General features: G+C 29.3%; 1 protein-coding gene across 2 annotated transcripts in view; it reads left to right on the top strand.

Moving 5' to 3' along the window:
* Smurf (SMAD specific E3 ubiquitin protein ligase) overlaps positions 1-25,671 on the top strand; it is a 157,123-nt gene that overhangs the window by 94,224 nt on the left and 37,228 nt on the right. Inside the window, exons 3-6 of one of the 2 annotated variants that reach the window (XM_075374744.1) lie at positions 199-307; positions 5,082-5,215; positions 9,302-9,575; positions 19,147-19,296. In XM_075374744.1, the coding sequence (XP_075230859.1) occupies positions 199-307; positions 5,082-5,215; positions 9,302-9,575; positions 19,147-19,296 (667 nt within the window). The remainder of the gene's footprint in view (positions 1-198; positions 308-5,081; positions 5,216-9,301; positions 9,576-19,146; positions 19,297-25,671) is intronic. The other variant, XM_075374746.1, reaches the window with a different exon arrangement.

Here is a 25,671-nt window from a genome sequence, read left to right as displayed (position 1 = left end):
AAATTTCTAAAACAGTGAGTTATTTATTGTTTTTATGAAGGATTATGCCTGTAAAAATTCTTGTCATCAAGCAAGAACAGAAATTCATGCATTATTAAGAGATGTCCATAATTTTATGCACTAGTAGTGAAATACATTTTTTTATATTAATGAAAATTTATTTTTTTAGTAATAAAATGCCATTTTCATATGTTTCAGGTTTACCAGATCCATTTGCAAAAGTGAGTGTTGATGGCTCCGGACAATGTCATAGCACAGATACTTGTAAAGCTACACTTGATCCAAAGTGGAATCAACATTATGACCTGTAAGTTTAGTTAAAATATGTGCAACTACATTGGTAATTTGGTTTTTAAAGTATTTAAATGAAAATGTTATATGTTACTTAAACTAAATTTATTTTGTCCATTTTTACTTCACTCCTGAAATTATCTTTAAACAGTAGATTCACTTCTCTTTTTAACGTGTTCCTGTTTATACAGGTGAATCTCGAGGTTCTCCCAGGACTTTTAAACATTTTAAACATATGTTGTAAAATGCTATGTTTGCAAGTTACAGCAAGTGAAAGATCTTACTTAGATTTCAGTTACTGTGGTGAAATAAGATCACATGGAAAATTTAGGACGTTAATTAAGGGGCAAAATTAGCGATTTGACTTTTGACATGAGAAATTGAATAAAATAGGGCCCAGAACCATATCTACAGTAGTTTTTAGAAATCTGGTGTGAAAACCTATAAATTGGGGGAAAAACCACGCTTTTTTATGTTTGGTTTACAGTAACTTGGTTAAAACACATAAAACTTTTAAACAGAACTTGTAGAGAATTTAATTCTGAACAAAATGGTATAAGGTATGTTGAATAAAACAAAGAAAAGGTAGAAAAATTCAAATTTTATTTAGAAACAGAACACTAGACTAAAGTGCATTATTCGTACCAGTTATAATAAATATTCCAAAATAGGCCCGCTATTTTCAACACCTTGGCATGCTTTTGTATTACTTTTGTTGCTCTTTTTAGTTCTTCAGGGCCATCCATAAGTTGCTCAACCGCTGCCATAATGTAGACAATTAATTCCTTACGAGAATGAATTTTGGTTTTGCATAAAATATCTTTCATCTACTTCCAGGCACAAAAATCTAAGTTGTTAGATTAGGCACCCATGGTAGCCAGGAATGTGGACCTCCACAACCGATCCATTTCTCAGGGAATTATAAGTGAGTGGAAACTCTTCAAGAGAAGTGGGGAGCGCGCCATTGTGCTAGAAGTATACTTTGCATCTTAACACTAGAGGAAGCAGCTGTGGCAATACTTATTGAAGAAAGTGCAAGAATATCTCTTAATTTAACTGGCCAGGTAATGTGAATGGTCCAGATAGCTGATTGTGAAGAAAGCTGCACCATACATTGATGCTAAATCGATGTTGAAAATTCCACTGTTTCATGAGGATTTACTTCTGCCCATGTACACTCATTGTGTAAGTTGTTGGTGCCATCTTGAGTGAAAATTACCTTGTTGGTAAACAGAACATACTTGTAGAGTTATCAATTTGTATTCCACCAGTTCCAGAACTCCAAGCGAAGTAGACCTGCGATGTAGTCTCCTGAGTGCACATTTTGAACTGGCTGTTTATGATAAGGATAAAACTAGTTTTCTGTAAGTGTCCTTCAAACCATCAAATGGAAAACTCTGATCTGCTTAGAAAGATGTCGTGTATTGATGCTTGGGCTGCACTGAACTGCATCAGTAATTTCATCAATAACAGTATCATGTTTGACAGATAGTTCATAACTGGTACGAATGCTAGGTTCTAGCTTTGGGATCTGGAATCCTGTGATTCAAAAAATGTATTTCATATTCTGCAGTAGCTGAATCATTAACCATTATAGGACAGCAAAAATTAATACCATAAGCAGAGGATTTAAACGGCAAAATTAATTACCAAAATTAATACCATAGCGTATTCTTCTGTTGTAATTAAGTAGGGCATTGTTCAATGGCAAACTGATTATGTTCAAACTAAAATTCAGAGATAACCTTCACTAACAACAGCATAGTTCACAGTACCCAATATTCTTACAGGTTGATTTAAGTGTACCTTATAGGATGATTTAAACACTAATACATAATTGCGCATGTTATTTTATTGCCAACTTTGAAATAATAATTTTTCAAATTTATTATTGTATTTGTCATCAATAAAAAAATTATTACTTAGTAATTTTTTTTATTAATTTTTAATTCTGCTGCTAAATTAACATCCTAAAAATTTCAGTACGACCTCATTTCACCAGGGTAGCTGAAATCCAAGGAAACCTTTCACTAGCATAACTCTCAACTTCTTTTCACAAAAAGAATAGGTTTTGAAAGTCCCAGGAGAACTTCATGATATATTCCGTATTTTTCTCTATTTCACTGCCTAATATATTATATTATTTATTCTTGCTTAGTAGATTCCATCTTTTAATCTTTTCTTTATTACCATTCATGTAACTGATGCTATATGTAGATAATTCACAACTTGTATCCCATTTTTTCATTTTTATCACTATCGAAGGGTTAAATAAATAAACTTTTAAAGTTCTATCCAGTTATGAGTTTACAACTACTAGCTTAAAATTGGAGACCAATAATTTTATATCATGGGAATTTTTCATATGGATTTTGTAGCAAGATGATATTGTATAATTTCAACAAATAGATAAAATTAAATATTGTACAACTATTGCATTAAAACAAATTGTGTCTGCTGTTTCTTACAATCCTTTTCACCTGACCTTATCACATGAAATTTAAATAAATAAATCAACCATTTTCTCTGAAATTCTGATTTTATTATTAAAAAATCTTAAGTTCTTTGATTAAAGTCACTGACCATTTGGTGTCATCGTATGAGCCAGTTAACCTACTACTATACATGTTTGTTTTTTGTTTTTTTTCTTCTCATACTGGCCAACTGAGGACCATATTAAATAGCTTTAAGACTTTTTTCTCTTCCAAAATTCTTTCATCCTTTAACTGAATTTTCTCTCCTTTGTCTAAGCTTCTTAAAGTTTATTATTATTTTTCTTTTCTTTTTCTGGAAACAATGTTTCAGTTAATGATTTCATGAATTCATCTCTGTTCAGAATTTGTTTTTTATCAATTATTAAATTTTTGAATTCCTTTTCTGCTTGAAAAATTTTGTCTTTGTTTTAAAAAATATTGAGAATTTATTTAGTAGGTCTGTTGATATTGTACATTCTAAAGTGATATCTGTAAAACCTTAATCCTCTCTTTTTTCTTTTTTATTCAATTTTTCCAAATTTCTTTTGTTGGTCTTAATTTATAAACCCCTTTCTTCCAGTTTTGGTCCATAATTTCTTCGTAAAATCTTTTTTCTACTTTCTCAACATTTGTTTTAAAGACATTGAAGTATTCGTAACTGTGTAAGGCCTCCTGGTAGATTCACTATCTTATAATGGAGAAGTTTTACATCTTCTAAGATTGATTTTTTGTTATAGATCTATGCTTTTGCATGATATGTAACTTCCATTTTAAGTGCCCTTGTTTTCTTCATCCCCTTTTTCTCTTAATGTGTTCAGAGTTGGCCCAACAATTTTAACTCTGAAAGTGTTCCTTTTAATGTTTCTTTAATATATTTACTGTTTCTTTATTTCTCCATATTTTTGAAAAGCAAATAAAATTGTACACTTTCTTGAAGTCTACAAAAAATACTGTCACATCTTTATTTTTGATTTTATGGTGTTGCAATATGTTTTTAAACTGAAAATTTGTTCTCCAGAGTTTCTTCCTGTTCTGAAGCCACCCTGATATTCACCTTTCTTTTTCAAAAATTAGCTGAATTCAATTTATTGAAATATTTGTATGATAGTGATTATAATTGAAATACCACTGTAATTGTTTAGTTTCACCCTGTATGCTTTTTTTTATAAGTAAAGAGTGTATAATCACACATGTTCCACAAATTTTTTTGAATAACTTTTTGAATTTTTTGATTAAAATTTTTGGATGAGTTGAAGCATCTCTGCTGCTACTATGTTATCTTCTCTACCTTTTTTTATTTTAGAAATTTATCACCTTGAATTTCATGCCAGTTTGATGACTTTGAAAATGATTCAAATTTAATTGGGTCTGTTGGAGCGCGACAAGCACCGAACTGAAAAAAGTTAAGTATGATGATGTATTGGGTGGCATATTTACAGATAGAAATATCGTGATAATGTTCAACAGAAGTAGAAACTGTTTGGCTGCATGATTAGGATGGTTAGTTACAGGCTTTCCAAAAAGATTTTGGAAGTGGACACTTGTACAAAACAGGAAAGGGAACACCTTAGACATTTTTGAAAGGAAGAAACCTGAAAATAAGATTAAAGAAGCAGAAACTTGAATGCAAAGAGCAGTGAAAGCTTTAATAATTCATTAAGTCAACCTTAAATGATGGTAATAGTATTGATTATTTTTTATCTAGTGATTATATGCATATTCTGCAATTCAGAATACAGATCATATGTTAAATAATGACTTATCCATTTAAAGCCTACAGCTTGCTGCTGCTGTAACATTTACAGCAGACATTATTTTGACACTATGTACCACATATAGGGTGCAGCAAGTGCATTTTAATTTTCTAGTCCAGTGATGAAGGGTAGGTATATTGATATTATAAATTATTATATTACAGTACTTAGAACAACTTACCTTTATATAAAAGTGCAAAATATTTGTAAGAAACATGTTAAATGTGTTTAAAAAGGAAGAAGTATTTAATTGTCTCTTTGATTACTTGACTAGTGATTTGTGTTGAATTGGGCTAAGTACGTATCCTTTTTTAAAAATTTGCAAATGGACTATTGAGTGGTACTGCCAGTAAATAGAATTGAAAATGTTGGCATTTTGTAACTGATTCAATTAATCATTTTTTCTTTGTTTTTGAAGGTTCTATTATTTTTCCTCTTGAAGGTTCTGATCTATTCTTACAGTATCAGTGTATGCTCTGTTAGTTTAAAGTTATTAATCTAATTCTAATGACGTTTTTACTATTTTTTCATCTAATGTTTTTATAATGTATTTTGATTTTAGATATATTGGAAAAGGAGATGGTATCACAATTACTGTTTGGAATCACAAGAAAATTCACAAACAACAAGGTGGGGGTTTCTTAGGATGTGTTCGGATCATGCCAACCACAATACAGCGTCTTAAAGATACTGGCTGTATGTATTTACTCATAATGTTATAAATAAATTTTAACATATGTTTCACTTCTAGACTTGTTTGTTAATATTTTGCTAGATTTACAAATTGAAATGTTTATTTAAAGTTATTTTTAATTTTTAAAAGTTCAAACTATTTAAAGTTACATATTTATAAATTTATTTATTTAAAGGCTCTTATCACTAACATAGTCATTAGCAATAGCATTTTCACAAATGCTACCACCAGAACAGTTAGCAAGGCAGACTAGCTTGATAATTTATAATATAGGACAACCAATTCTCATTTAATATCATGAATTGTGAGTAAAGATCGATACTGAAGTGAGGTAAAGGTATTCAAGTAATAACATCCCCGTTATGTGACCCACAATTATTTAGTCCGACTGAGAACTAAGATTACTTTTTAAGTTTTAATGTTTTTATTGATGAAGTTCAGACACACAAAAATTTAAATACGCTGCAATAATATGGGTAGATTAGATATAAGTTAAAATATATTTAAATTAATAAATCTTTTATTCTGATAGTTTCACAAGAATATGTTGCACAGACAGCATCGATGTAAGATAAATTATAAATATAGAAACAAATTATAAGATAAAAAATCTGTGTTCCAGTAGTAAGGTTGATAAAAAACCAATCATTTTTATTGGATGATTTTTTATATATTTTTTAATGTTTTGCTCATCATTCCCTCTGTTTTAACAATGTAGACTACATGTGGACTACTCAATCTTTTCATAACATAATAAAAAGATAGGAGTTAAATTAAATTATTAAGTTAAATTTTGTTTCATATTTATGTTAATTCTTTATTTATACCTTACATCATGTATGCAAGTACATTTTATTAATAGTAAATGAAAAGATTAATGAAATCTTAAGTTAGGCTAATCTACAGCCCTTTCATTCTGATGTTTTGCAGCACCTGAGACTTCCTTGGAAGTAGTAGCATCCTTTACCTGAGGATACCAAAAAAAGATGAGAATTATTTATTTTAATTTTTTTTATTTAAGATAATATCTTGAAAACATCAACCCTCTCTGGAATATTGTCCATTGGATGGTATGTACACTTGTCCCAATGGTCTTTCCACTGCTCATAACATTTTTTATATTCTCAACTAATTCTGTTAAGAATCTCCAGCAAATTTTTTTTTTCTACATTCCGGTAGGTTTTTATTCATTCTTGGGAATAAGAAGTGGTCTCAAGGGATTGAGAAACCATTTTTCATCAAAAACTGGTTGATTTTCAATGCAGTATGGTTAGGCGTGTTGACATGATGAAGCAGCCAGTCCCTAGATCGTCAAAATTCAGGTTGATTTTTTACTCACTGCCTCATGCACTCGCTTCAGTACTTGCACCTAGTAATTTTGGTTCACTATGGTGCTCTGAGGAAAAGATTCAATGTGAGTGACTCCTTTGATGTTGGGAAATAAACAATCATGAACTTCACCATTGATTTCACTTGCCATGATTTTTTGTTCTGAGCAATGAAGCTCTCTTCCACTGGCTGGACTGCTGTATTGACTCAGAGTCATAGCCATAATATCCCTTATTATGACTTAAGAAAAATCTGAGTCAGTTTGTGCCTCTTCTTTCAATTGCTGGCACACTCTCAGATGGTTCTCCCTCTGGTCTACAGAAAGCAGTTGTATAAAAAACTTTGCTGCTATGTGTCTCGTGTTCAGATCTTCAATTAGGATTCTTTGGCATGAACTCCAGGAAATTCCAGTTATTTCATCCCATTCCTTGATTGTTCTGCAACGATGAAGCATAAACATGATGGCATCATGTATGTTGCTTCAGCATAATTGTGACTTCAATTTTTTTTGGGAGACATAATAATTTATTTTACGTAATTGAATACAAGGGTTATTCAGTAATTACTGGCAAGGATATGTGGAGAAGGATGAAGGTTTGTCTAGTCAATTGTGTGGCGGTCACACATTTGTACAAGGCAGTAGTAGTTGATTGAAATTTGTCATTTTCTTTATCTTCAGTTATGTAAACATAATATTTATATTATGTAAACATGGAGATGCTGTTATCAGCTGATATCTTAGAACAGTGGTTCCCAATCTTTTTTTACTGACAACAAACTTGACTGAATGCCCATAATATTGCAACTCGTATTGAACAATCAAAAACTTATTTTTTTTTTATTGATGATAATGATGATATAATAATAATAATATATAGTATTTAATTCTAAGTATCAGACATGTACATAGGCACTTTTGATTTTTGTACATTTTTCTTTTGTGTTAACACAAAAGCAGGCGTATTTATACTGGAAGTTCAATAAAAAAATATAAAATATTGTTTTTTTTTTTTAAGACTCTCGCCTCTAATATTAATGGGACACAAATCATCTTCAAGATGGAGCAATCTTTTTTCATTGTAGTAAATTCTAATTTCCACAAGTATGACACTGAAAACAGCAACAGAACTTGTATAGCCCTCTTTGTGATTGAGGAATACTGACATTGCACATAAATGCAAAAAGATTGTACTGAAGTGTTAAAAAATCTTGTTTTCTCAATAGAATTTGCATTGCAAGTCTAACAGGTTTTGTTTTCTATGTCAGGTTAGTGGAATTTTGTTTGTTGATGTCACCAGATCTGGCATAAAGAGAAAAATTACCCATTCTAACTTTGAAACAGAGAAGCTAGTGAAGTATTTTGTTACTGAAGCTGTAACTCATTTAGGTATTCTTTTGTTAACTTCAGGCCTTCTTGTTATTTTGTGTAAGCTGATTTTTAACAGCTGTTAATTTGTCTTGTTTTTAAATAATTGATCATTTCAATAGTCATTCTTAACACCTGTACTAAAGATTTCCCATCAGCAGTTCTCATGGTTAACTTCTCACACCAGAAGGCAGAGGTAGATTTCACTGGTGCTAAGTAGGAGGATAAAAAAATGTTCACCTTAAAAAGAAAAGCTTTAAATTTATTCAATATGACAATGGTTGCATGTGAAAAACGTTTCACGTGTTTAGCATACGACAAGCCCCATCTTTTTACAATTCCAGCAACATTTTGCTCATCCCTTGCTGTAAGGAATGGAATGGAATGCAAAGTTGGCGGGATATAGATTCTCCCTACGGATCGCAGAACCTGGACAGAGTCCCTTGCTGCTGGATGATTCTATCAGGCGTGTTTTTAAAGGTTTATTTTAGGTGACGGGTCTAATTTTTCAATTTTTGTCTTATTTAATATTTTGTGTTTTTAAGGACGGATTTAATTGCATTCCAATTGCTGTAAGGGTGGTCATATCAAAAATTGTTACAGACAAAAGTTTTAGGTAATGTTTAGAGGACTAACAACAACTTTAAACAGATTCGATACTGTCTTCGATTTACTGTCAGATTCGATTTTTTGTCTTTGAAACCCCATAATGAGGAACAGATATTTGGGAAACAAATGATTTTACATCATTATGTAATTGTAAAATAAATATTGCAGAAATACCTTGTTAATATTGGTACAGTGCCTAATTATCCACGATGAATAACATTTTTTTAAGAATGTGTTTGTTCGATAGCAAAAATTATTTTAGAAGCACACAAAACTCATATAAAAATGAGAACTTATTTTGATCTTGAGTGGACAGTATTTTTGGTCAAAATAGTAACCTGTGATGAGTAATGGATTTATAACCAGAAACAAGAAAACAAAACTAAGGTTTTTCAACAGGATAATGCTTGCCTTCATACCCCCAAACTTAACGCATAATATTTTCACTAAATTAGACAGGGAACTACAGCCTTGTCTTAATTTGGTGCCATCAGACAATCGCCTTTTTGGTTCATTGAAAATTATGTTACATGGAAGACAATTTAATGAAGAAGTGAAAGCTCCATGCGTGCAATAATGGTTCCAGGATCAACCTAAAGAATTCTGTGTAAAAAACATCTTACGGATATTAACATTTACATAGACAATATATTTATAGAATTAATCATTTTACAAACGTTTGCCAGTCTACTTATTAAGTAGTTCTCATCATATCGGTTTTTTGTAAACTTAAATAAGTTTGATTATCATACTTTTTGAATATGATAATTTTTTTCTTTTTTAGATCAAAGGCTGGACCTTTGTAAAGCCAGTTTAGAAGACCCTGATCAAGTTAAAGGCCAGATAGTTGTGTCATTGTTATCCAGAGACGGAGGTGGCCATGGTGGCAGCGGTGGTAGTATGTCAGGTGGTGGTCATAATGCAGTTGTCGATCCTCTTGGTGGATTATCTTGTCCTGATGATCTACCAGAGGGTTGGGAAGAACGTCGTACATCAGCGGGTAGATTATTTTATGTTAATCATCATACGAAAACTACGCAATGGATCCGACCTGTTAGGTCAGTAACATAGCTGTTTTAAATTATGTAAAAATGTTTTATGAATTATACATTAATATGATTCAAAATTGAAATTCTGTTTATTTTAATATAGAATTTATCATTGTACAGTAGTTTTGAGAAAATTTTCAAAATACTTTGTACAATTGTTTTTTCTAATAATTTGGAAATTATGATTTTTTTAAAATTATTTACTTAGTTTTTTCCATTTTTTTATTCATTTATACTTGCATGGCTGATTTGAAAGTCAATATGTCGACAGTTGTTATTAGAGTCATAAATTTTTCCTTGAAATCTTTTTCTAGAACTGATGATGAATTTTGCACAATACCTAAATTTAATTCTGTTAGTCATTCTGTATTTAAGCAGCTATATTTATATGTAGTTTTGTGAGATTATTGTAAATCTTCTTGCTATGCTAGATTAATATTTTTATTAAATTCCAATAACAATGGTGACTAAATGATAGGTGGATGCTCAATGAATAATTTGTCCATATTTTGTCTTAACATGTGATTTAGCTTAGTTACATTTTCAATTATCCATAGCATTGCCTTTTACATTGTTTTCCACTTTTTGAATGATGTCTGCATTTCACATCTACAGTTTGTAACATCTTATAAAATTTTACATTATTGTTAATTTTTGTATTTTTCAGACTTTTTTGTGTGTGTAATTATTTATAGTTTAATTTGATTTTTTTCCAGGTTTTATTATTTTACAATTTTTTATTTCATTAATTTTTATAAGAAAAAAAAATATATATATATCCCTAAAAATTATCATTTGCTAATGGACAGAAATTTATATTTAATAGATAGATCACTTTTTTGAACTGATCTCTGTATTTATCTTAGCATTCAGGTGTGCAGAGATATAAATGTCCGGCAGGCAAAATTTAAATTTATTCCATCATTTAACTTTTGACAATAATTTGAATGATGTATATTTTAAATTTGAGATTAAAACAACAGGCATTTCTTAGTAGAACGTCTGCTGACTATGCAAAAGTTATGTGTAAGAGGTTATTGATGTTATTTATTGAGGTTATTGAAAAGCTTATGTATATTATAATTTATTTTTTACTAGTTATCCAGAAATAAACTGTTTTAGAAAGAAAAGTGTGCCAAAAAAAGTCAAGTTATAAGCTTATTTGTTAAATTGAAAAATAAAATAAAAATTAATTTTGATAAAAATCAGTTAAAAAATATAGTAAAAATTTTTAACGTTACCATTGTTTTGCGATTTCTCTGAACTATAAACATTTTGGCTGTAAATTTCCTTATAAAATGACCTCTTAACTGGCATTGATTAATTAATTTTCTAGCCTATAATTTTTTTTCTTTTTCTGCATCGCTAGATAATCTTAAGTAGATATAGTTTCATAAGTAACAAAATGTAATTATTATCATTACAGCTATATTCTTACACATCAATTTTTTTTAATAGTATTTTGCAAAGCACATGATATTAAAAAAAAAAATTAATTATAATTATTGCAACAATAACATTCAATAATCTCATATATCCCTTGAAAGATTGTTTTTTTATTCTATTGTTTTTTATTATTTTATTGTTTTTTTTATCGTTTAGATCTGAACTGTAGGAACGATAAAGCATTGCAGTGTCCAAACAATTCACATCTTATATTTATTTGACGTTAAAAAATAGTTACTACAAAATTTCTGAAATAAAACATTTAATTTTTTCTGTCTAAAAGTAAATTAAATTTTTATTTCTTTCCTCTCTTGTATAATCTATGAAACTGATAAAAATAATTTCTAACAAAAAAGTATTTCTCATTATCCCAATTATTAAAGTTTTTTAATTTTATTTTTCTTCTTTTTTTACAATAATTAATATGTCACATGAGATAATTATTATGTGCCATGACTGGATTATTGTTACTTAAAATTTATTGAAAATTGTTTTATGTATTCCTAATAAGGATACATTCAACAAATAAAACTAATTTATTTTTTTTTTTTTTGTTATTAATAATTTTCATAATAATGATAATTATTATTATTTTAAAAATTATTAATTTTATTAGAAACAGCTATTTTAAATTTTTGTTCATTTAAGTAGATTAGTTAAAGGTTTTTTTTAGTATTTATTTTATTTTTACCTATTTCATTTATTAATTTTTGTAATATTTATATTATTAAGATATTATCTTATTTTTTGTAAATATATATTGTAGAATTATTATTTCAACGAGGTAAGAATCAAGTTAGAATCCTTCTAAATGGTATGTTTTCAATACAGGTGGTGTTGCTTTAAAGGGCTCTCTTATTATATATCTCTTTGATATCATTATACTAATTTATTTCTTTTATATATAGAATGTAATGTAAATAAACCAAAAAGGTAAATTAAAAAATAAAAATGATTTTTCTTAAGATTAAATTCAGTAAAAATGAATAGTTATATATAAAATAAATTTAATGGTTTATTTTGTTTTACGGAACTGAAATTTTACTTTTTTTGTACTTACTTTAAACAATTACTGTAATCTTAAAAGCATGTTAAAAAAGCTATGTTGTGTTTATTTCACATTGTACACTATGCAAAATATTTTATAATTTTTATTGTTGTTTACCAAATTAAAAGTAGTAACTAAAGAACTTCAATTTAATCTAATGATATATAATTTACAATATTAATTGTAACAGATTAAATTATGTATATATGTTTTGCTTGCTTAGCTATGTAAATAATATCATCCTGCTTATTAATGCTAAGTTACATTTAATGTGGAAAATTTTTTTTTCTTATTTTTTGCTGTACATATATTGGATTATGCTGCTATTTACTTGTGACCAATCACTTATGCCAATATTCATATGCCATTTAATTTAATTCTTTGCTTTAGTATTTGCAGTTAAAGAATAGATTTATGTACATATTATTAATAACATTAGAGAAAAAAATCGGATAAAATATAAGCTCTGATAATCTGGTAACTTATTATCCAAAACTTTATTAATTGGTGCAGTTTTAATCATTAGTTTTATTTAATTTTTAAGCAAATATAACTGTAACTTGTCAACCTTATTAAAAAAAAAGAAGTATTCTGTTTGGTAACTGTAAATGCTGGATGGGATAGATTAACTATTGTAATTTTGATAACTGTTGATATTTGGTCGTTATTTTCAGGTTTTCTTTTTATTATAATCACTTATATATGATAATTATGTAACTCTAAAGGTAAAATGCAGCTAAAATAATCAGCGTAAGGTATTATAACTGTAGAATTTTGGCTTTATAATGACAAGAGATTTATCAAAGTACGTAAACTTATGTACCTTTATTTATAAATCAAGTGACTACTTTGTTTATTCAATTATTAATCTGAAGCTTGTGAAATAATGATTAAAAAAAAGATTGATAATTTGCACTACAACTTTCTTATACTAAATTTTATTATATCGTTGACCATGTAAAAATATTTAAATAGACTGAACAAACAATTTAAGTGTTCTGTTCCACATGAATAGAGGATCACCATGTTCTGAACCCCAATAAAGTAGCAACTGACAAAATTCATATGACACTCATTCAAGGAAGAAGGGTACAATAGATAAGAAAAGTGGAAAGGATATTTGATCAGTAGGGTTCCCTTTCGTGGAGTATGATCTTACCCAGGATCCTCTTAAAAAGGAGCAAAATGTTTAATAATTAGGAAGTTTTTCTCATGATGGAGCTTATCAGTTGGTATAAACATTTTCATTAAAAGATGGACATTGAGTTACAATAAAATCAACATGAATTTGGATGTACGTATATCAAAGTAAAATGTTTCTTTAGGTTGAAAAATTATTTATAATGAATTTGATACCAGATTCATTTTTTATGCTCTCTTTTTCTGTTTAGCCTCCAGAAACACCGTAAGGTATTACTTCAGAAGATGAATGAGAATGATATGTACAAATGTAAATAAACTGTAGTCTTGTACAGGCTCAGGTCAATTGTTCCTGAGATGTGTGGTTAATAGAAACCCAACCACCAAAGAACACCGGTATCTACGATCTAGTATTAAAATCTGAATAAAAGTAACCTTTACTACAATTTGAACTTTAGAACTCTCAACTTCAAAATAAGCTGATTTGCAATGACAAGTTTAACCACTAGACCAGCTTGGTGGGCCCATTCTTTATATTATCACAAACCTGAGGAACATTGAAGGGATATTTATTACTCAGAAATATGTTGTGCAATACAGACTTGAATGCTATTGTAAATCTAGATCTATTAGGCCAATTGTTTGTATTATATTTAAGCTAGTAGTCAGTTTTGAAGCCATATTAGTTTAAAATACATTAGGCTCCATTAGAGTAAGCCTGTCAAGTGCAATGTATTTGTTTAATCTTTTGCAGAGTTGTATCATTAACATTATTTTTTTTTTTTTAAGTTTTTTTAAGATGCTAATATTAAAGATATTTGATGATGCTAGTAATGAAATAATAGACTGTTAATAACAATGTAATTAATTACTCTCCATCAGTTATTTGTTTTAAAACTAAATATTTTCCTGTACAATACAGTAGATGTTAAAAGTGAATTTCTTACACTAACAAGACTTTGAGATAAAAAAAAAACAAATATAATAATTACAAATTGGATAAATGTGAGAGCACATTTACTAACATTTTATTAGGATATGGTAGGGGGGTAAGCAAATCTGTGTGAGAATTGAATTGTTTATTTCAAAATTATTTCTAAAACTCTTCAAAGTTATATGTCTGTAGAGTAATATAACATAATACCAGCTTAACCTAGTAGTACAAAAATATTAAGTATATCAGTACATAGATTTGAATGGCTGTTAAAAATTGTCTGTGAACCTATTAATACATAAAAATTTCCCAAAATTCCTGCTTTGTACAATTTAATATAGCAATCGTAATAATGAATTTTTTGTTTTTATGTCGACAACACTCATAACATCATGAAAAAGTCACATCACATGTTACCTGTTTCACATACAACAAAACTAAAACTGTTTTCTATCTTCTATTTTGCAAGTAAAATTATCAGCAATAGAACTACACACAAATATTAAATTTTATGACTTACTTAAAAAATTAACATCTGACATATTAGCATTGCTTGAAAAACTATATGGAGAATCGGCTATGAAGAAACACCAGTTTATGATTGGCATAAGAATTTTTAATGAAGATTGTGTTAGTTTTGATCATAACCATCATAGTGTGTGCCCATGCACTTTGACAAATGATGAAAATATTGTTGAAAATGTTGTTCAAAATTATAAAAGAAAAACTGTCAAGGAAATGTCTTCAATACTTAGGATATCAGTTGAGTTACCACAGTAATCTCCATAATCTGAACATTAATCACATTTGTCAACCCATTGTTAAAAAAAAATTGTTGTCTGAAAATTGTAAAGAATCTGTGTGATGCTGCTAAGAGACCACATGACTATGGCTAATCAAGATCAAAATTCTGTGGGCAGGATCATAACAGATAATGAGTTACAATTTTTTTTGTACAACTCAGACAAAACGTCAATCATCATATATGATAGTCAAAAAATGGACAGGAAATGTATGTCATTATGCTTAATTGTTTATGGGATCCAGTGAAAAGGAAGCTTCCAGAAAAATGGGATGCAAGATTAGATTCTCTTGTATGACAGTGCACTGGCACATTGATCTATGCCTATGAAAGAGTACATGGGACGACAATAATAATTCTGGAGCACCCATCATACTCTCCAATATCAGCTAATGATTTTTACTTATTTCTTTGCTGAAAAACATTCTGAAAGAGGAATAATACAAGAACGCTGAAAATGTGATGACTAACACATTGAAGCAGCTTAAAGACGTTAAAGCAGCTTAAAGCTTGAAGGCGTTTAAAAATGGGTTTCAGGAATGCTTCCAGTAGCTTTGTTGATGGTAAAAGTAAGTAGGTACCAAAGGAAATTACTTTCCAGGAAATGTACTCTAAAATTTTTTAATGTGTGTAACTTAGGGAAAGTAAACTAATTTCACAGATATTTTGAGCCTACCTTTTGTATTTAACTAATCATATTTTGAGTCATATTGATATATTAGAAAAACCTGATTTAATTGCTTGTATGTTGAGATGTACATTTATTTTAGTTTAAAAGAAATAAAATTCACCATTTACTTATACGTTAGTTAACTGAATTGTTGAAACAGAATCATATTTAATATTATTTGTATAAAGGATATTGAAAAAAATTTAATAGATAACTTTTGTTTAATTTCTGGTGTATTTTTTTTAAAGTCATTATTACTGGATACTTCCAGACCCATATTTGGTCTGGAAGTATCATATATCAGAGCTTATATTGAAGAAACATGCTTTACTAGTAGTAACCTGTACATTATTGCATAACAATTGTAATAAAAGAAATACATTTAGTTTTATTCTATGTTTAAAGCAGAATAATGAATTTTTCCAGCTTGTATTACTATTTATACTTTATCTTTCCTTTGCATCCAATTATTATGTCTTAATTTTATGAAATATGTAGAACTGTTGGTGTGTCTTCTGCATTCAACCAGTTTTACCGTGGGATTTTTGTGATCTCTTTCTTTTCATATGTATATATTCATAAATATTCATCTTCATGTTTGATTCTTCGTTTATGCAATTTCATATATTACTTTTATTGTATGCACATTAACTCTTTCAGTGTACACCTTAGTTTCTTAATTACATAAATATTTAGTTTACACTGTGCTACTTTAGAATTTTATGTTTTACACATTGCCATTGGTAGGTAGGAAAATGATAGGTTACATCAGGAGTGGAGATTAACCTCCTTATCCTTATCCTCCTTGCCCAAGAAAAAAACCAGACCCCCCCCCCATTCTTAAAAGTGAAAATTATATATAGAAAATCTTCACAATTAATAGTAAGAAACCTTGTCAAACAATTTTTTTTTTTAAATTGGGGAAAATGTTTGCTTGTAACTGTTACAAATATTGTACCATAAGATTGAGTTAAAGAAACTTGCTTCATTGGTTTAAGTAATCTAATTTTGCATCATATGGTCTGTTAATCTTATTCTTTTTCTGTTTTCAATAAATTCGGTCTATTTCTCTAAACAATTTTTAATATAATTTATTTTGTTTTAAATGACCTACTTTTGTTAATCTTCATATTTAATATTGAATAATAGTACTTGAAATTTAAAAAAAAAAAATGAATTTTGTTAATACAAGGGATGTTCAATAATTAACAAGACAAATTGATGTAGAGAAAAAATTATTTATTCAATGATAATGAAACTTACACTACTTTTCAACATAATCTCCAGCAACATTTAGACGCTTGTTCCCACTGTTTTGTGAGCTTTGTGATTCCCTCAGAAGCCTTTAGAAGTCTTTACCTTGCTGTTTGAACCAGTCGTACACCTCTCTTTTGACTGCTTCATTGTCAAACTTTTTGCCATGTAAAAAGTCTTTGAGCATGCCAAACAAATTAAAATTGAACAAATTAATAAGGTCTGGGCTGTAAGGAGGATGTGGCAACACCTCCCAACCCAACTTCTCGAGCACTTCTCCTGTTCTCTGAGTAGTGTGCGGCACTCGTTTTCATGAAAGAGAATCACACCTTTTGAAAGAGTGTTCTGATATTTTTGCCTTATTGCAGGTATCACTTTCTATTGGAGCGTGTCATAATAGTACTCACTATGCACAGTATGTTGTTCTTCTGATCACTAAAAATTGTGTCTTGAGAGTCCCAGAAGACCGTCAACATCACTTTACCAGCTTGATGCATGAGTTTGGAATTTTTTTTGGTGGGTGATCTGGATGTTTCCACTCTAAAACGTTACTGTTTGGATTCAAGCTCGAAATGGTGTATCCACATTTCATCACAAGAAAGTCCTTGAACCTTCAGTTTCAAACCGTTCCTTGAGCTCAGAACAAATGAGAATCCAGGTGTCTTTATGGGCTTGAGTCAACTGTCTTGGAACCCATTTCAAACAAGTTTTGCGATAATTCAGAATATCATGAATGATTGAATGCACGGTTCCAACACTAAAATTACACAAACTAGCAATTTGGGAATTTTTGACTTCCCTGTCTTCATAAATAAGATCATTTATGCAATTTTGCAGTACGGTAGTCGAAACTTCAACTGGTTTTCCAGAGTAATGGAGATCAGTCACACTTGTTCTACCCAAATTAAACTGTTCCACCCACTTATACACGTTACTGTGGTTTAAACACTTTTCACCATACTGTTTCAACATTCTTGAGTAAATTTCCACAAAAGAGGTTTAGATTAATTATGATTGAATAGCTGATTAAATGCGTTCCCAAGGTTGTCAACTTGACCCTCAAAAAGTTTCAGTGTCATTGAATGAACTGTTTTTTCTATACATCAATTTGTCATGTTAATTATTGAACATCTCTTGTATTTTCATGGTCACTTTTATTAATTAAAGTAATTTTTTTATTCAAGTCTAAAATATATGACATACATTTTGGATCTTTTTCAAAGAACTTTTATTCAATTTCACATAAAGTAAATAATGTGATTTCTGTTTCATGAGAATTGATACATAGTATAAAACAAATGTTACAGGTACAAATATACAAATCACCTTATTACATTGTCTTTCTCTTGGTGTAGTCAGGTGAAGCAAGTCAATTAGTCACATGATGAGATGTAACTATACTATATTATTTTATTATTTTTCTTTAATTATGACTACATAGCCAGAATTGAAGTGCTTTTATTTGATCTATTATCCGAGTACTTCTATTAATTTAACTTTATTACTGTCATTATAGATAACAAATACTCTTCTAACTTTAAATCTCTGTAATTTTTAGCCTATAAAGTTGATTAAACTTTTATTAATTTTTGGATAATTGATGAAAAACCATATTTAAATTGGAGTCGTTAATTTAAAAAAACAAAAATGAACAGCCATTTTCAGTTCCTTGTATTTCATCATTAGTTACTTTATACATTTATGGTACAAATTTTGTACCATAAATACATATAAGTATTTAAAATATATAAGTATGATCATGGCATTTTGGGTTGGAATGTTGTATAAATTTAAAAAAAAAACCTCGACATATATGTGTGTATATATATATTTGTTTAAATATTATAAACATTGTAATGGACATATAGAACTGATTTCAGTGTAGTTGTTGATTGTAAGGAGAAATAAAATGGGGATTAGATTATCCATTTCACAGAGGTTTTTTAATGTAATTATCAATATGGGATTTTCAGTTGGCGTTTTGGCTGTGAAAGGGTTAATGTTGTAATATTGTATGTATTGTGTTTGTTATTCTTTTTTTGTAAAATACACTAATTATCATATATTTAGTCTAAACAGTAGATCCTTTCTAGTTCCTCTTTCTGATCTAATTCTGTACATCATTCTGATTTATTTAACTTTTCATTTTCTCATTAATTCTGGAATGTATTACTGGTTCTGTAAAATAATTTCCTTCTCTTTAGATCATATATATTTATTTGAAAAAATTTTATGTGTATTAAATTAATTGATAAAACGTTATTTTAAATAAATTGTTGTGTTCAGGAGTCAAATCTTACTGAGTCCAGGCGTTAATTGCCACTCCTCAGAAACGGAGAATAGTTCAACGTCAAACAACAACAACAATCTCAACAACAGCAACAATTCTATAAATAGTAATAATAATAACAACAATTCCAGTTCCTCACAACAAAGGTACATAATTTAAATATTTAATTGTAATTAAATATTTAAATTATTGTTAATGTTTTTGAATTGAGTTTTGTTTCTTGTGTTAGGAAGAGTGTTCCCTTTGATTGTAGTTTCATTTTTGTTTGTCTTAATGCCAAAATGAAAAGTTTGCTTTTTTGCTTGCATTTGCTTGTTATTTTAGCTAGAATAATCTCAATCTGAACTTTATGTAGTAAAGATGATATCTAAATAAATGCTTTAACATGCAGTGATTTAACTTAAATTTGCTGTTAACCTCTTGTTATTGCAGAATAATCACTTTTATCTTTTTTTTTCTGTTTAGTAGCTATTAGTATTATTAAGCTTGAAATTCAGTTATTTACTTTGCAATTATTGTGATAGAATGCAAATCTGTTTACCTTAACGCAGGTTATCCAGAATGGTTATTAAAAAATGTTTAAATATTTTCTACTTTGAAATCCAATTTGTTACCTAAAATGATTATTCTGTGTAACTCATGTTTTAACATTTGAAACATTTTCACTTTATAAATGGTATGATAATTATTATATAGATACTGAAACGAATTCATTATGCACTTAATATAATTTCCATTAAAAATAAAGTTACCTTTACAAATTATATCATTGCGATAGCTAATTTAATTTCACTGTTTTTTGTTGTTAATATGGGAAAATATGATTTTTTATTTTTTTCAAGAAATTCAAAGTAAATATAAACTATATCTGTGTCCTTGTATTCATTAAAAAAACATCTTTAAAAATGTTGTTCACCCCATTGTAACTTTTCTCTCATTCATTTTTCCATTATTTGTAATTCTACATTAACACATTGTAACCCTGGAAAACTTTGTCAGCCATTGGCCACTCATGAAAACAAGTGAAAAAGTTCATTTGTTGTTTTAGAATATTTTGTCTCTTTTTTAAGGGTTATTCAACTACTTTAAATGTTATTAAGTCCATTTAATATGATGTAGTTGATGTTTTGGTGTTGATATTAATGTCCACTATTTTAAAATTTGGATTTTGAATATGTTTGTGATTCTAGTAGTAATGATTCTGGTGAAGATGATTTTGAAATTAAAGTAGAAGAATAATCAGAAGTAGAAATAGGCCAAGGTTACATAAATCAACCTATTCTAAATGAAAAATGTGATTTATAAGCTGAAATATAACTTTTATTAAGAAATGGCTTACAGGCCTTTTTAGGTGTTTAAAAATTTTGTTAGCTGCAGAATCTAAAAAGCCTTTTTACAATTATTTGTGTACTTCTCAAACTTATATTAATTGGTAAAACAAAGACCTTATTTAGGTATTCATGTGAATTTATAGGGGTTTTTAATTGATTTTTTATGATATTCTGAAAGAGAATCTTTTGGCATTTAGTTGTTAGCACACAGGCTAACAGCTGTGTGTTTCGGTGTGATAGCTGTACACACATCTTGCATAACTCAAAAATGATTGCAAACGACTTAACCAAAAGTGCCCAAAATCCCCCAAAAAATGGATTTTGGACTTTTTGTAAACTGCAGTAATAAGCCCTCATTAAGAGATTTTCTACTATGTTACATAAGTGGTACTTATTTATATTGGTTCCAGAGTTTATAAACGTTTCCTTTTCCAGAGGGAAATGGTTAAATAATAATTTATTAGTCAAAACCAAGTTTTCGGAAGTGAATTTGCTTCAATTACTTCAGATAAAAATTAGAATTCTACTGTTTTAAAAGACCATATTTATTTTTTCAACCTGCTTATATTGTTTTGTAATTGTGTTGTGTTCTTATGCATTGACTGCTGGTCTAAGTATTTTAAAACTTAGTTTCCCATAACCCTTGCAAAATAGTTCATAATTGATACTATAGTACATATGAAACTGTAGTAAATATATTTAAATATACCCTTAAAATTAATTCAATATGATAAGAACACTTTTATATTAAATGTAGCATTTTCTTAGGATCATTTATCAGCAGATTAAGAATATACTAATTACCCACACCATAAACACTAGGGTATAAGTTGATAGAGAATATATTTCAGTATGAATTTTGAAAGGTGTTTTGGAGGATTAAACAGAGATCTGATACATGTTATTTTAAATAATTAGGGTAATAGTTTTCAATAAATATTATATTTATCACTTACTTAGGACTGTGGCACCAAAAGGTAATAGTTCCACCCACTATCTACCAGAAAGCGTATACAGTAATCATTTCTTATAGTTAAGTCATTGTTAGGAATCGTAAAACCTTAGCACTATTTTTTTTTTTTTTTTTTTTTAATAATGGTTATGTATGAAATAAATATATTTTAATAACAGTTTTATGAAATGTCACTCATTAATTTAAAAATTATAAATTTGCAACAAAAAAATATAAACAATAATGAAAGTATGCTGTTAATTATAGGTAGAAAATTAAAGGCATTTATTTATTCATTATTTTTATTTATTATTATGTACTTTAATCGCTTCTCTGTTTATTTGTGAATTTTATATTTTGTGATCTTGTGTAATTAAAAATACAATACATCTGTTCATAATATTTATGTTGTATATAGTTATGCACAAATTTAGATAAATATTCATTACAAAAAAAAATTACTTGTTCAGTCTGTTCTGTAGCCAACAAGTTTAATGTAGTAAATTAAAAAAAAAAAAATCAGTAGCAAAATATACTTACTTGAAAATCAACTTAAAAATATTATTAATAATAAACATTCCTTCATTCATCATTAAAATTATTTTTTTCTTTTGATATATTTGCATTATAAACAGTATTTATCAAACTAGCTTATTAAAAATAGGATATCTGCTATATGATTGGCTATTGATTAATTACTAATGCATGACCCCATGCATGTCAGAATTTCCCAGGCTCAGCCCCTCTTGGTTAAATTTTTTTTCTAGTTATAAATGTGGAATGTTGCAAAACATTAGTTGTCATATTAGTAACAGTTCTTAAAATTCAACTCAAATTCTGTTTCTAAATCTAAATTAATAAAAATATGGACGTGCTATTAAAAAGAGCGCCAGTCATTATCTTTCATTGCATAACATTATAGGTTAATTTTTAAAGATTCTTTCATAACTGAAAAAATTTTTATATTATTCAGTTATTTTTCATATGGTAAGATAAGAAGTTAAATTGATCAAAGGCATGTGATTGTGATCCATTCAAGATGTGCCCAGAGAATATCAATGTTACCCAAGTGATCTTTCCCCCTTCTGTTATACAGAGTGTCCCATGTAAAACGCAACCCAACCTTATATTGGTAGGTATTGAAATAATAAAAAGGCATGTGTAAATGTAAATGTAATTTTTATTATTACCATCCATTACCTTACATTTAGAGTAAATGTTGGTAGTGGCCGCCATCTTCTAGAATACAAGCTTCAATTCTTTTTATAGCGATTCTTGCAACTTTTTTCAGAGTTTGTGGCTGGATATTTAATACAGCTTGTTCAATATTGACTTTCAAGTGTTCATGGTTTGTTGCTGTAGGCTTTTTCTTTGAGGTAACCCCATAGAAAAAAATCCGCCGCAGTCAAATCTTGGAGATCTTGGTGGCCACAAGCCTCGACCGATAACACGATTACCAAAGAATTCCTCAACGAAATCAGAAGTTGAACCTGCATAGTGCGATGTCGCACCGTCATGTTGTAGCCAGCAGTGTCTGTCTTCCTTTTCCGAGAGTGCAATATACTGAAATAAAATATCCTGATATCGTTCTGCATTAATGGTGTACTCGAAAAAAATAGGACCGATTATTTTCTTCCGCGATATCGCGCATCACACGCCCAACTTCTGCAGGTGTAATTGTTTTTCGTGATAAACATGGGGATTTTCAGCACACCAAATTCTACTGTTTTGGCTGTTTACGTAGCCATGAAATCGTGCTTCATCTGTGAAAAATAACAAATCCATAACATTAATTCCCTCACGCAGAAATCGACGGAACCATTGACAATATTGTAGCCGTTTTTCTTTGTCGGGCTCAAGAAGTTGATGAACTGTTTGAATGCGATAAGGTTGTAATTGTAATTGTTTGGTCTCCCGATGAACAGTTGATTTAGACAAAGTAATTTCAGTAGACAAACGTCTGATCGATTTATTTGGCTAGGCGAGTAATCGGTCTTTGATTTCAGTGACTGTATCTGTATTCAACACTGACGCAGATCTTTTGTGTTCCTTGTTATTAACAGAACCAGTCTCTCTAAATTTTGCTACTAACCTTAATACTGATGTTTTGTTAGGAACTGGTTTATCTGGGTAATTATGGCGAAACAAATCTTGCACTGCAACCACTGATTTCGTACTGAAGTACGACTCAACAATGAAAACACATTCATCTATCGAAAACACCATCTTGTCTCTAGCAATACACTGAATGTTATGATTGCATTGTTGTTACTATTGGTAGTGTTCTACTGCGTCGCCGTGATGTTCAGATGTTGGACGAGTCCATTTCAGTAACGAGTAGGAGAGTAAGCTTGACTTTTGAAATTTCATGGATGAGTGATTGATGGGTTTGCGTTTTATATGGGACACCCTGTATTTATTTATAAATATTATTCTAAAAAAAACAAAGAGTAATTCATTCTATCTCTTTGATTTTTAAAAATATCAAGTTCTAATACTCATTTAATTTGAAATTAACAAAAACATTTTTGCTAGTTTCTCCATTCTAATCTAAATAATTGCATAATTCTTTTGAAAATTTTATTTGAAGATTTATTCCCTTTACGTATTATGTTGGACTTAGATTGATAAAAAATAACAAACCTTGATATAATTTGAATTTTTATGATTGTTTTGGCAATTTATTGTTTAAAGACTATTCAAAACAAGTAAATTACTTTATTTCAGTGAAATGTAGTTCACTGTTTTAATTTTTTAAGTGTTATTTAAATTCTATAAAAAATGTAATATTATTGGATTGATTTAATGAAATCCACATCACTTAATCATATAGTATACCGCATGAAGGCAATTCACTTGAATTTTGCATATGTTTTATAAGTCACTTTCACAATATTTTTAATGCACTCATGGTTTTTGTGGATCACAATTACTGCTATGAATATTAATGAAATAAGATGCACCACAAATAAACTTTTAACAATTGTTTTTTTTTTTTTTTATTTATCACTTGCTGCAAAATAATAATCTGGTCTGTAAAGTGGTTATGGTGAAGGTTGAAAATCATACATAAAGCAATATAAAATGATATGGTTAGCTCTTTTATTAGTTTTTTATATGAATACAAATAAGTTTGACAGAACAGGATTCTGCCCATCTGACACCTGGTGCTATTGAAACCCCTTAGAAAATGATATCAGAAAAGGATATCCCATAAATACTAGGGTGGATCAGTTAGTAACCATGTTTGAAGGCAGGTAGTGTTACTGTGGAAAGTTGGCATTACTACCATCTATCAATCCATATAAAATTTCAGACTGATTCATAGATTAGTTTTTATTTGACAGCCATTTGTATTAAACATACATGGTATTTACAATGCAGTGGAAAAAGAACAATATCGATCTATAATTCCCTTTTTATTTTTGGATGGAAAACATGCGACAAAATAAAAGCGAAATTGGATTCTGTCTATAGGTACTTTTCACAATCTATGATACTGTAGATATTAGTTTAATGAATTTAAACGTGACTGTACATCTGTTTTTGATGAAGAACCCCTACATCACCCAGCAGACATTATTACTAAGAAAATCATTGAAAAGGTCCATGACGTGATTCTTGCTGATCGCTGAACGAAAGTGCATGAAATAGCAGAGGCTACAAGTATGTTATATGGAACGGCAATAAACATTTGAGATGATAAGTTAAGAACAAGAAAACTGTCGGCCTGATGGGTGCCATGATTGCTCACTTCAGACAACAAGCGGATATGGCTGTCTACTTCAAAGCAGTGTTTGGACTGGACCTCTTTAAGTGAAATCTGCCAGAGTTTTTACGTCTATTCAACACCGTTGATGAAACCTGAATCCATTACTGTACACCAGAGACCAAACGACAATCAAAACAATGGGTTTTTCCAGGCAAATCTGCTCCAAAGAAGGCCAAGAAAGAAGCTCCAAAGAATGGTTCCATTGACTGGAAAGGCCATGGCTATGATTTTTTGGGATGCAAAGGTAATAATCCTCATAGACTTTCTGGAAAAAGGAAGCACAATCACGGAACAGTACTACAGTAATTTATTGGATCACTTCAACGAGAAATTGAAACAGACATTGCCCCACTTGGCAAAAAAAAAAGTGCTGTTCATCACAAGAACACACCAGCTCACTCATCCGAAATCATCACAGCCAAATTGCATGAATTGCTGGCGTTTCCATCATACTCACCCGACTTGG

This window comes from Lycorma delicatula, chromosome 9, assembly GCF_047948215.1.
Source record: "Lycorma delicatula isolate Av1 chromosome 9, ASM4794821v1, whole genome shotgun sequence".
NCBI lineage: Eukaryota > Metazoa > Arthropoda > Insecta > Hemiptera > Fulgoridae > Lycorma > Lycorma delicatula.
The sequence above is the reverse complement of the archived record's forward strand: the minus strand, read 5'-3'. Positions and strand labels throughout refer to the sequence as shown.